The sequence below is a fragment of the Anomaloglossus baeobatrachus genome, chromosome 4 (assembly GCF_048569485.1).
Source record: "Anomaloglossus baeobatrachus isolate aAnoBae1 chromosome 4, aAnoBae1.hap1, whole genome shotgun sequence".
In the NCBI taxonomy this organism is placed as follows: Eukaryota; Metazoa; Chordata; class Amphibia; order Anura; family Aromobatidae; genus Anomaloglossus; species Anomaloglossus baeobatrachus.
Window position 1 is genome coordinate 279,952,339 of NC_134356.1, and position 13,362 is coordinate 279,965,700.

Here is a 13,362-nt window from a genome sequence, read left to right on the forward strand (position 1 = left end):
GAAAAAAGAGAGAGAAAAAAAAGAGAAAAAGAGAGAGAAAAAGAGAGAGACAGAAAAAAGAGAGAGAGAGAAAAAAGAGAGAGACAAGAGAGAAAAAAGAGAAAAAGAGAGAGGAAGAAAAAAGAGGGTAAAAGAGGAAAAAGAGAGAGAAAAAGAGAGAGATAAAAAAGAGAGAGAGAGAAAGAGAGGGAGAGAGAGAGAAAAAAAAGAGGGTCACTACCGCACCCATCATAACTGCACACACGCAGGTACTACCGACCCCATCAGCACTGCACACACACAGGCACTACCTAGGACTTAGTGGCAGCTATGGGTTGCCATTAACTCCTTATTACCCAGATTGCCACCGCACCAGGACAATTCAAGATGAGCCGGGTAGAGTCCCGGGACTGTCGCATCTAATGGATGCGGCAATTCCGGGCGGCTGCTGGCTGATATTTTTAGGCTGGGGGGCTCCCCATAATATGGGGCTCCCCATCCTGAGAATACCAGCCTTCAGCCATGTGGCTTTACTTTGGCTGGTATCAAAATTAGGGGGGGACCTCACGCCGTTTTTTTAAAATTATTTATTTATTGTACTGCACGATATAGACCCGCCCACCGGCGGCTGTGATTGGTTGCAGTGAGACAGCTGTCACTCAGCGTGGAGGGCGTGTCCGACTGTAACCAATCATAGGCGCCGGTGGGCGGGGGAAGCAGGGAATACGAGATGGAATAATGAGCGGCCGGCATTTTCAAAAGAGGAGAAGCCGCCAGAGCAGTGTGACAGCCGTGCAGCGGCGCGCCGGTGATCGGTGAGTATGAGAGAGAGGGGGAGGAAGAGGGAGAGAGAGTGACTGTTATCACGCTGGTTTCTGCCCAACAGGATCCTGCCTATCAGCATGCCTGCGTTCACATGCGTTTGCGTGCAGTATAGTCAGGATCTAGTGACAAACAGTATTTAGACGCAGCTCAAAAACACTACAAGTAGTGTTTTTTGAAAAATGTTAAATTACTGCCACTCGTTGTATCCTCACTATAACGCACGCAAACGCAGGTGAACGCATGTTGACGCGCGTCCATTGCAAATGCATTGAAATTTAACCGTATTTGATCTGGATCCGCTTTTGCTGCAAAAAAACGTTCAGGACACATGTTAAAAAAACGTAGTGTGAAACCTAACACAAATCCCTGACAAATAATGGGTCATTGTGTACTATAGGCTCCACATAAGGGTATATGTACTGTATATAGTCCATGATGGCGACATGAAGCCACTGGCTGCATTCACTGTGCACTGGAAGATGAGAACTGTACAAATACAAGACAAATGAGCCCTCTATATGAAATGCACAATGTTTCTGGATGGATGGCACCCCTGGCATATAGTAATACCAGGCACATAACTGGAGTTATATTAACCTACATCTGCTCCACTAGAAAAAGTCTAAATTGGTGATTTAACAAAAGGATTGTGAAACAATATTGGAGTTGTTGCCTATAGCAACCCACCAGTTTTGAAACCTGGGACAATAACATTAAGATTATGCTAGGTTGCTAAGACAACGTACTGTTCTTTTTGCATGTTGGTGGAAGGATAATCCTAGCTTCGAAATTCTCCACCTACAGCCCTAGAAGGAGATACACTGAGCCTAGTGGAAGAGTAATGACGAAGCAGCACGGCGGCCATCTTTGAAACTGGCAAACGCATGACCATTCCATAACACGTACTAATTCCGCTATATTACTTATATATAGCTATATTCTCAGTTTGAGGCATGCAATTTACACGTACAATCATGTAGAATCCCTTGAATTTCGCGTACTTTTTTTTTTTTATACCTTTCCCATATCAAAGATGGACGCCAGCCACCCCAGTGACAGGCGCCGCCCACAGTCTAGCGTTTTCTGCGACCTCCTTGTCGTTAGTTCCGTCACTTCCTGTCTCCTGCCGGTGTGTGGAGCGGCAGCGTGTTCTCCATTGTGCACCCAGCAGTGTCAGTATGGTGAGTATGCCGGGATCGGAGCCGCTGCCGCCCAGCTGGGCATACACGTGCAGCTGCACAATGCGAGGCCCGGAGCTGCCGAGCACATGGCGGTGCCGCCTGAGGGCCTGCACATCATAACGGGCGCGGCTGGGCCCTGTGTCATCCTATAGAGTCCATGCTGAAATGGCTGATAACAGAGAGCAGTGGGTCACAGGGTCCTCACTGTATACGTTATACCGCATGTGATTCTCACAAATACTAGTGAGCCTGTCTGTAGATTCATGGTGGGCAACCCATGGGCTTGTCTGCGCCATGGTGGGCATGTCTATGAAATCAGAAAGCTTAGTGCGAAGAGCTAACCGGGAACTATGGGGAGACACCGCACTGGTTCCATGATGTCTCTGGCCGGCTTCGGGTACTTTCACACTTGCGTTCAGTGCAGTCCGTCACTATGGAGAATAGCGCCGTCCGTTTACGCACTGCGCTATTTTCCATAGACGTATGGACAATGCACTGTAACGCAAGTGTCAGCGTTGCATCCGTTAAGCGACGCAGCGTCGTTATTTTGACGCTGCGTCGGGCGGACGGAACGCAGCATGTAACTTTTCTTAGAGCGGGGGAAACCTTTATTTTTCTCCGCACATGCTTTTTTTTTTTTTTTTTTAATCACAGAAACTTTTTGTTTTTCGGTGGCCAAACGTTCAGCTGAGCGCCTGGCCGCCGGCACGTGACAGCTCTCGGCTGAGCGCCCGGCCACCGGGCGAGCCGAGAGCTGTCACGTGCCGGCGGCCGGGCGCTCAGCCGAGAGCTGTCACGTGCCGGCGGCCGGGCGCTCAGCCGAGAGCTGTCACGTGCCGGCGGCCGGGCGCTCAGCCGAGAGCTGTCACGTGCCGGCGGCCGGGCGCTCAGCCGAGAGCTGTCACGTGCCGGCGGCCGGGCGCTCAGCCGAGAGCTGTCACGTGCCGGCGGCCGGGCGCTCAGCCGAGAGCTGTCACGTGCCGGCGGCCGGGCGCTCAGCCGAGAGCTGTCACGTGCCGGCGGCCGGGCGCTCAGCCGAGAGCTGTCACGTGCCGGCGGCCGGGCGCTCAGCCTAGCGCTCTCAGGTCCCGGCGGCCGGGTGCTCAGCTGAACGTTCGGCCACCGAGAAACAAAGTTTCTGTGATTTTTTTTTTAAAAAAAAGAGCATGCGCAGTGAAAAATAGTTTTCCGCCGCTCAAAAAAAACGTTACATGCTGCGTTCCCTCCGTCTGACGCAGCGTCAAAATAATGACGCTGTGTCATCCAGCGGATGCAACGCTGACACTTGCGTTACAGTGCGTCGTCCATACAAGTCTATGGAGAATAGCACAGTGCGTTAACAGACTGCGCTATTCGCCATAGTGACGGACTCCGCTGAACGCAATTGTGAAAGTACCCTTAGGCTCTGTCTGCAGTAGGGCAGAGTATAGTACCCATGAGTGAGCCAGCAATGTGTATGCGCAAGTGCGTGATTCCCCTGCTAAGTGGATGACGACCTAGGAGGGTGAGAGCGGAGAGGAGGGACAAACACTCCAGCAAGGACACCCATTGTACTAGTCAGTCCAGATTTACGTACAGCACTGGAGAAAATAAAAAGCTTTTTGGTGGGGGCCAGGGGAAAATATACACCTATATGAAATGCAGCACAGGCGCTGCCAATGATGGTAGTCTTAGGGGTACTTCACACACAGCGAGATCGCTACTGAGATCGCTGCTGAGTCACGTTTTTTGTGACCTCATTAGCGATCTCGCGGTGTGTGACACTGAGCAGCGATCTGGCCCCTGCTGTGAGATTGCTGCTCGTTACACACAGTGCTGGTTCGTTTTTTTATTGTTGCTCTCCCGCTGATAAGCACACATCGCTGTGTGTGACAGCGAGAGAGCAACAATCCTGAATGTGCAGGGAGCAGGAGCCGGCGTCTGACAGCCTGCGGTAAGCTGTAACCAAAGTAAACATCGGGTAACCAAGGTGGTTACCCGATATTTACCTTCGTTACCAGCCTCCGCAGCTCTCACGCTGCCAGTGCCGGCTCCTGCTCCTTGCACACACTAAGCTAAGCAGTGTACGCTGGTAACTAGGGTAAACATCGGGTAACCATACCCGATGTTTACCTTAGTTACCAGTGTCCGCAGCTTCCAGACGCCGGCTCCGTGCAAGCGCAGTGTCGCTTGCACGTCGCTGCTGGCTGGGGGCTGGTCGCTGGTGAGATCTGCCTGTTTGACAGCTCACCAGCGACCGTGTAGCGACGCAGCAGCGATCCTGACCAGGTCAGATCGCTGCTGCGTCGCTAAAAAGTGACGGTACCCTTAGTTTCAACATGAAAAATCTGGTGAGTTTCCCTTTTGTCATGTTCACTCTAGTCCAAGGTTGCTTTTTAAAGGGAATCTATCAGCATCATAATGTAGGAGCAACGTGCTTATTTACAGGGTTGTCACTTAGTGGGCTGTGTTTTGCCGTTTCAATGCAATCAGAGTTTTATCAGCAGGTGATTATTACTGCACAACTTAACACATGCAGGATACTCCAACCACAGCGCTGATTAGCAGCTCTGTGTCTCTATATAATGTACACAGCTTGCCATTTCAGTCGAGTGATTCACAGCTCAACATCTGTGCTCTGCTAGACCTGCAGGAGAGAAAATTGACTATAATAATCGCCATACTCGGTAAAGTAAACTGTGATACCGTATTTTTCGGACTATAAGACGCACCGGACTATAAGACGCACCCTGGTTTTAGAGGAGGAAAATAGGAAAATAAAATTTTAAGCAAAAAATGTGGTCATGACACACTGTTATGGGGCGAGGATCTGCTGCTGACACTATTATGGGGGTAATGTCCCCAAATTCTCTACTAAGGTTCCGTATCCTGGTAATGATCCTCCTGCCTTGTGTATATATTTATGTCCCTCATCCTGGTATAGCCCCATCTTGCTATATACTGCATCCTGGTATGTGCTCCCATCCTGCTCATGTACCCCCATCATCCTGCTCATGTACCCCCATCATCCTGCTCATGTACCCCCATCATCCTGCTCATGTACCCCCATCATCCTGCTCATGTACCCCCATCATCCTGCTCATGTACCCCCATCATCCTGCTCATGTACCCCCATCATCCTGCTCATGTACCCCCATCATCCTGCTCATGTACCCCCATCATCCTGCTCATGTACCCCCATCATCCTGCTCATGTACCCCCATCATCCTGCTCATGTACCCCCATCATCCTGCTCATGTACCCCCATCATCCTGCTCATGTACCCCCATCATCCTGCTCATGTACCCCCATCATCCTGCTCATGTACCCCCATCATCCTGCTCATGTACCCCCACCATCCTGCTCATGTACCCCCACCATCCTGCTCATGTACCCCCACCATCCTGCTCATGTACCCCCACCATCCTGCTCATGTACCCCCACCATCCTGCTCATGTACCCCCACCATCCTGCTCATGTACCCCCACCATCCTGCTCATGTACCCCCACCATCCTGCTCATGTACCCCCACCATCCTGCTCATGTACCCCCACCATCCTGCTCATGTACCCCCACCATCCTGCTCATGTACCCCCACCATCCTGCTCATGTACCCCCACCATCCTGCGGCACACACAAAAAAATAAACGTTTACACTCCCCTTTCCTCGTTCCACGCAGCGTCGCTCCTCCTCCTGTCTGTGCCGGCAGTGCTGTGTTGAGCCGGCCACGTTCCCTGCAGCACTGCGATGTATTGTCCTCCAGTCTGCCGGCGCGGCTGTGAAGACACACGTGCGCACAGCGGTGACGTCATCGCTGTGAGCACCGCTAGTCTCCAGTCCACACAGCGCGGCCGGCAGACTGGAGGACATTGAGGCTGCAGGGCAACGGTGAGTACATTGATTCACTGCACCCCGCGCTGATGATGATGCGCGGGGGGCAGTGAATACAGCCGAGCATGATCACTACAGGCTGTAGTTGCCAGGCGTGATCACGGCCGGCTGTTAATTATGCGCTCATCCCCGCCCATCATCTTGCCCACCTATCAGCCCCGGCTTCAGCGCTGAGAGATGGGCGGGAGGATGGGCGTGCATATGTAATGAGCGGGCCCACGTGGTCACGGCAGGCGCTGCTGCTGCCTGCTCGTGCCCCCGATGACCCGCTCCACCGCAGCACCCTCATTCCCCGCAGCCATGCCCTACATTCAGACCATTAGACGCACCCCCCACTTTCCCCCAACATTTGAGGGGGAAAAAGTGCGTCTTATGGTCCGAAAAATACGGTACTTCCCTGGGTCTCTAGTCTGTTCCTACTTCACCATGCTGTCAGATTACAAAGCAAAAACCTGCTGACAGATTCCCTTTAACTTACAAGCCTTAATCTAAAATAATTGGTATTACTGGTAATAAAGACTGAAGGATGGATAACAGACTATTTACATTACAATTTGCACTTCAAGTTATGGCTGAATGGGCAAACACTTGACAAATGAGATTAATGTTGATAAATGTAATTATTGCACCTAGGACAGTAATCCTATTGCTGATTATACATTAACCCCTTCATGACCAAGGGCATAGCTGTTAGTCGTTGGTGTTGTCTCGGACTGTGATGCGAGCTGACGCTCTGAGCCTGCATCTTTCCCTGCATGTGTCAGCTGATCTGATTAGCAGACATGAGCAGCCAACAGGCATGGGGGAATCCAAGATCCACCTGCGCCTCTAAATAGATTGCGCTGTCAAACTCTGACAAAACGATCTAGTGCACCATTCACCCTCCCTTTGGCGACCCCGTGATGTTATCACAGGGCACCGATAATAATAATAAGTTTTATTTCTATAGCGCCAACATATTCCGCACCGATAGGTTATCATGACAGCCGGGGGTCAGCTGATGAACCCTGTCACAACGAACTACCTGTGAATGTCGGCTGTCCCAAAGTAGCGCTTGTTCTCTACGGAGCCGTGTATCAGCTTGGCTCTATACAGCACAAGCGATCAGACAGTGCCAGCTTCAAGTCCCCCTAGTAAAAACAATGAAAAGGTTTTTTTTTTAATTTTTTTTTTTTTTTTTTACCACAAATTTAACCCACTTTTGCCCCATTGGAAATAAAGCAGCAATAAACAAAAAATATACATTTGTTATAACCACAGTCAGAAATGCCCGAGCTATCAAAATATAAAAAATTAATCCTATCGGTAACCGGCATAACCGGAAAATAATTAAAAATGCCAAAATTATTTATTTCTTGTTTGACGCAACGTTGCAATAACAGGCAATCAAAAAATCGCATCTACGCAAAAAATGGATAATTAAAATCGTCTAGACGCAGAAAATAAGCCGTGACTGAGCCCCAAATCCCGAAAAATGAGAACTCTAAAGGTCTCTGAAAATGGCGACAAAAGCTCAATTTTTTTATTTTTTTTTTGACAAATGTGCAGTTTTTTTTCTCGCCACTTAAGGCTGCTTTCACACCTCCGGTTTTTCCTGTGCGGCACAATCCGGCACTTTCCAGGAAAAACGCAATCGTTTTTTTTTTTGCTGCCGGTTGCGTTTTTCCTGCTCAGACTTTAATTAGTGCCGCATTGTGCCGCATGGGCTTGCGTTCCGTCTGGTTTTTGCTGCATGCGGCAGATTTAGCCGATGCGGCGGCCGGATGGAACGTTGCCTGGCAGGTTTTTTTGTGCGGCAAAAACAACCGAATCGCGCCGCATCTGGGCGATGCGGCGCATTTTTCAATGCATGCCTATGGACGCCGGATGCGTCAAAAAACCGCATCCGGCCGCCACATGCGGTTTTTTCCACTGCGCATGCTCAGTAGCATGCCGCAAGCGGCAAAAAACGGACGGGCCGCATTTAAAAAACTTTTGCAAAGGATGCGGCTTTTTCGCCGCATCCGTTGCATAGGTTTTAGAGCCGGACTGGCCGGCTCTGCTAAAACCGGAGGTGTGAAAGCAGCCTTAATAATAATAATAAAAAAAAATCTGTTTTGTATCTATGAACTCATACTGACCTGGGGAATCATCAGGTATTTACCAAATAATAAACATGGTAAATAAAAAAAAAAAAAAAAAAAAAAAATTGTAGAATTGCATTTTTTTTTTCTTTTTCAAATTCACTGAACTTGGATTTTTTTTTTCCCATTTTCCAGTATAATATAAGGTAAAATCAATAGTTTCATTCAAACATACAACTTGTCCCACATAAAAACAAGCCATCATGGCTATATTGACGTAATAATAAAGGTATGGCTCTTGGAATTAGGGGAGGAAACTCAAGACAACTCAAAGGGAGCTGTTGTGTGAGGAGATGGTCATTTTTGGGCAAATTCTGTCCATACTCTTTATTTTGGGAGGAGATCTGCTGTATAGAGCGGTTTTGCCCTGGAGGTGACGATGTAGCCATTTATTGCATGGTTACTGACTTATTAGAATTTCTGTACGGGGTGACATAGCCAGGGAAGGTTTATTTCTGTTAACATAAAGGGCCGGGGATTTTGGTCCTTTTTATGAGTCCTTTTAAATGAGTTGTCTGGCCTTAGTATACAAGTCTGCAGTCTCTGTGACTGCAGACTTGTGAATCCTCTGTCAGTGGGCAGTTGTGTGACCACAAGTATGCGATCTGCATATGTGATATGCCAGACGCTGGCATTGGAGAATCAGGGCACAGTGGGTGATGTGAGGATTCACTAAGTCAGGGAGAGTAGCGCATATAATAATCATTCCTGTAGTATAGCAATTAGTTGGTATCAAAAATGAGTCGACAATAGCACTGTGAGCATGGTTGCAAAGTTCAGGCAGCACTTTCTTGAGTGCTGTACATAAAGATATGACCGTGCTCAGGACCTCTCCTCCCCCTTTTCTTTGTTTGTCAATTACCGTAAATCGCTCGCCCATATTATGTCTTCGTGTTTAAGTCACTTGCATACCTTAAGGGGTTTAGTTAGTGTTTTCCCAGTGACAGTCCCTTTAAGGCTATGTGCCCACGCTGCGGAAAATGTGCGGATTTTGCCGTGGATTTCTCGCGGAAAAGCCACGGATTTCCCAAAAATCTGCAGCACAGCTACTCCCCAGCCATTTCTATGGCATTTGGGAAATGCTGTGCCCATGCTGCGGATTTTTCCGCAGCGGAAATCGTGCGGATTTCCGTGCGGAAAAATCTGCAGCATGTCAATTATTGTTGCGGATTTCTCCGCAGGGTCCCATATACTTACCTGCCTCACCGGAGTCACTTTCTCCGTCCGGTGTACAGGAGCGCGGTGAATCCAGGTACAGGAAGGAAGAGGTGGGCGGAGCCTGCACGAGCTCCGGTCATGTGACAGCCGGAGGTAGTTCAGGCCCGCCCACCTCCAGCACAGTGAACCAGACGCTGCCTGACAGTGACCCGGCTGCCGGAAAGCGAGGTGCTGCATGATGGAGGGAAGTATGAGCACCCCGATCACTGCAGCAGTTGTTCTGCATTGAGGATGCAGTGCCGAAGCCATGGTACTGTATCCTCAATGCATAATGTCCGCACCATATCCGCAGGACATTCTGCTGTATATCCGCAGCATTGAAACAGAGAAAGTTCTGTTGCGGATTTCTGGGAGCACCTGCGGAATGTCTTGCGGATATAGCTGCAGGACAATGTCCCCGTGGACACATAGCCTAAGGGTCTGTGCACACTGGGAAATTTCAGTTTCTTAAGAAAAATCCGCACTCTGTGGCAGAATTCCGCACCCCTGGTTTTGCCGCAATTTTTCCGCAGGTTGGTCCCTGCGGTTTTCTACCATTATCTATGGCAAAAACGCAGGTACCGCCGGAAAAGTGACATGCTACTTTTTTGCTGCGGCAAAACCTATAGGAAAAAAAACGCAGTGTGCTCACAGCATTTTGGATTTTCCATAGATTTTGCTGGGGAAGGACTGCAGAAATGTTATGAACAAAAATCACACCTTTTCTGCAGCAAAAACCACGGCAAAAAATGCAGTGTGCGCAAATGGCCTTAATTTCCGTGTAAATATAAGCTTGTTTTGGTAATTCCCTATATAGGGGCCCATTAGCTGACCATTGTTATGTATATAGTGCAGCCACCCTCGCCCTATACCTGGCTTTATCCCCTGTGTTCATGTGTCCTATGGAGCTTACCCTAAGCTAGGTAACCTTACGCCACAGCAGACATGGAAGAACTAACTGCTATTAGGAATGTGGACATAGGGGCTAAACTGAGCCTTCAGTACTTGCATATGGCCGCGACCTGACTTGTAATAAAATAGGACATTTAGTAACTGTTCCCATAATGCTGCACGTGTGACCATGCCTCCGCTCCTTAGTGCAGTGAAATGGATCGAGGGGCTTTAGGTCCCTATTTTAGTTTTTGTGCTATGACCTCTGTAATGTTTATGTATTCACTTGCTCTCTTACGGTCAATAGGAAAGAAAATGGAAATGTTGATCCATCATAAGAATGCACTTTAGATACCATAGCCCCTGAGTAATGTTTCTATAATATTGACCTCAGGTCTTGATGTCTCTTCTAGGCTTCCCTCTCACTCGCACCGGTGAACATCTTCAAAGCAGGAGCTGATGAAGAGCGAGCAGAGACTGCCCGCCTGGTAAGGCTTATGTTGTGCGTCCTGCCAGTCTCACACATTCATACACATACTAATTATGCCACACTGTTACTCCTGGTAGTAAAAATAGGGCAGTATACAGGTTTTGTTGCACTGAAATCTTCCTACATGAAATGACATAGGAGCGTTGACCGACGTTTGGCGGAAATGACCTGAGTTCGGGTTCTTAAGCATGGTAGTATATCTTCCAATGTTTACGAAGGGCCTCAGACCAATGTGTCAATTGTTTCAAGTAATTTTCCAAAATTTTTTGCCCAAATTGTGACTTTTTATGCACGGTTATTGCTACTTCCCAATGGTGGAGGGGAGTGGCAGACCAATGTGTCAGACGTGATACATTTATGTTGCGGATTCAGTAGTATAACAATATTTACTTTGACAGCTATGACCTGTCTAGAAAATGCCACTTTTAAGTAGAAATGCAGTTATAAACGTTGTCCTTAAGGTTAACCAACCCCCCTTTTCTCATATTTTTAGGCTTTGGCATAGGTACTATAAAAAAAAAAAGTTGATGAAATATGGCTTATTGGTTTGACAATCAAATGTTGCAATGTGCGTAAATATATTTATGTAATGAGCTGTCCCCCAGAATCTCATTTTCTTTGTCGCTCCTTATTGGGAGACCCAGACAATTGGGTGTATAGCTTATGCCTCCGGAGGCCACACAAAGTATTACACTAAAAGTGTAAAGCCCCTCCCCTTCAGCCTATACACCCCCCGTACTGCTACGGGCTCATCAGTTTTTATGCTTTGTGCGAAGGAGGTCAGACATGCACGCATAGCTCCACAGCTTAGTCAGCAGCAGCTGCTGACTATGTCGGATGGAAGAAAAGAGGGCCCATAACAGGGCCCCCAACATGCTCCCTTCTCACCCCACTCTTGTCGGCGGTGTTGTTAAGGTTGAGGTATCCATTGCGGGTACGGAGGCTGGAGCCCACATGCTGCTTTCCTTCCCCATCCCTCAATTAGGGCTCTGGGTGAAGTGGGATCCTTTCGGTCTCCAGGCACAGGAGACCGTGCTCCATCCACAGCTCCTGAGGACCATGCTGGATAGGAGCCGAGTATCGTTCAGGGACATGGCCCTGCTACTTTGAGGTACTGTGTCCCCGTGGGGACCGCGCACAGCAACACTCCAGCATTGCTGGGTGTGCTAGTGCACCGGGGACAGCAGCGCTGACTGCGTTTGTGCCATTACACACTTCAGCGTCGCTGAGTGTGTTCGTGTAGGGGGACTGCCGCGCTGACCGCCGCTGCCATGGTTATCACTGCGGCGCGGCTGGGACTGTTAGTGCGCCGGGGACTTCCGCGCCGACCGCGCTTATACGGCGGCCGCGCTTATAACTCGAGTCCCCGGCTTTTGCGGCCTAGTCTCGTTTTCTTCCCGCCCCCAGCCCTGCCAGTCAGGGGAAGGGCGGCACGCTGTACAGGACGGCAGCACTGAGGGCTGGAGCATGCTTTGCATACTCCACCCCCCTCACTCTGCACAGTGGGGCACCAGTTCCCGCACTTTTCTGGGTCACGCCCACGGCTCCCTCCTCTCCTCAGGACGCCGGCAGCCATTCCTCTCAGCTCTGCTAACGCTGGAGAGGAGAGACAAGCTCAAGGAGACCCAGGCAGGATTTCTGGTGCCCACACAACCGCTTTGCGAAGGCGGTAAGCAGCACCTGTGGTGCTGGCCCCACTAGTGCAGAAGTGTACTTATAGATTATATGATTATAGACTATACTTTACACTGTATGGTGCACTGTTGATTTTTGTCTATATACCCTCCTGTATTGATCAGAGGAGACAACAGCATGTCGTCCACAAATAGCAAGGGTGCCAAAGCACAGACTTACTATGCTGCCTGTGCAGCATGTACGGCTATACTGCCGGCAGGTTCCACTGACCCTCATTGTGTGCAATGCTCGGCCCCTGTGGCACTTTCTCAGCCGGAGCCTCTGCTAAGGGCGGCCCAGGGAGAACCACCTGTTAACACTGTCCAGGTGACAGGGACGGAGTTTGCAGTTTTTACTGAAAGACTTTCTGAGACTATGGCTAAAATATTAGAAGCCTTGCAGTCCAGGCCGGCATCTCAAGCCAGGGGCACTGTGGAATCATTGCCCCCTGGTCCCCCTCAGTTGGAACAGCAATGTCCTCCCGGGGTGTCTCATGGATCCCAGGGTGAGGTCTCTGACACGGACCGCAGCCCCAGACCGATTAAGCGAGCTCGCTATGATATCCCCTCGACATCATCACAATGTTCAGGGTCTCAGCGAGAGGACTCTCTGTATGATGAAGCGGAGGTAGCTGATCAGGATTCTGATCCTGAAGCCGCTCTCAACCTTGATACTCCTGATGGGGACGCCATAGTGAATGATCTTATTGCGTCCATCAATGAAATGTTGGCTATTTCTCCCTCAGCTCCTCCAGTGGAGGAGTCAGCTTCTCAGCAGGAGAAATTCCGTTTCAGGTTTCCCAAGCGTACAAAGAGTATGTTTCTGGACCACTCTGACTTCAGAGAGGCAGTCCAGAAACACCGAGCTTGTCCAGATAAGCGTTTTTCCAAGCGCCTTAAGGATACACGTTACCCTTTCCCCCCTGACGTGGTCAAGGGCTGGACTCAGTGTCCCAAGGTGGATCCTCCAATCTCCAGACTTGCGGCTAGATCCATAGTTGCAGTGGAAGATGGAGCTTCACTCAAGGATGCCACTGACAGACAGATGGAGCTCTGGTTGAAATCCATCTATGAAGCTATCGGCGCGTCTTTTGCTCCAGCATTCGCAGCCGTATGGGCACTCCAAGCTATC

At 49.5% G+C, this 13,362-nt stretch overlaps 1 protein-coding gene across 1 annotated transcript in view; it reads left to right on the plus strand.

Annotated features, from left to right (window-relative positions):
* Window positions 1-1,883: 1,883 nt before the first annotated feature.
* Window positions 1,884-13,362, plus strand: part of CCT2 (chaperonin containing TCP1 subunit 2) — a 116,703-nt gene continuing 105,224 nt past the window's right edge. The window contains exons 1-2 of the mRNA XM_075342469.1: window positions 1,884-1,985; window positions 10,481-10,555. Coding sequence (XP_075198584.1) covers window positions 1,983-1,985; window positions 10,481-10,555 — 78 coding nt within the window. The 5' untranslated portion in view covers window positions 1,884-1,982. The remainder of the gene's footprint in view (window positions 1,986-10,480; window positions 10,556-13,362) is intronic.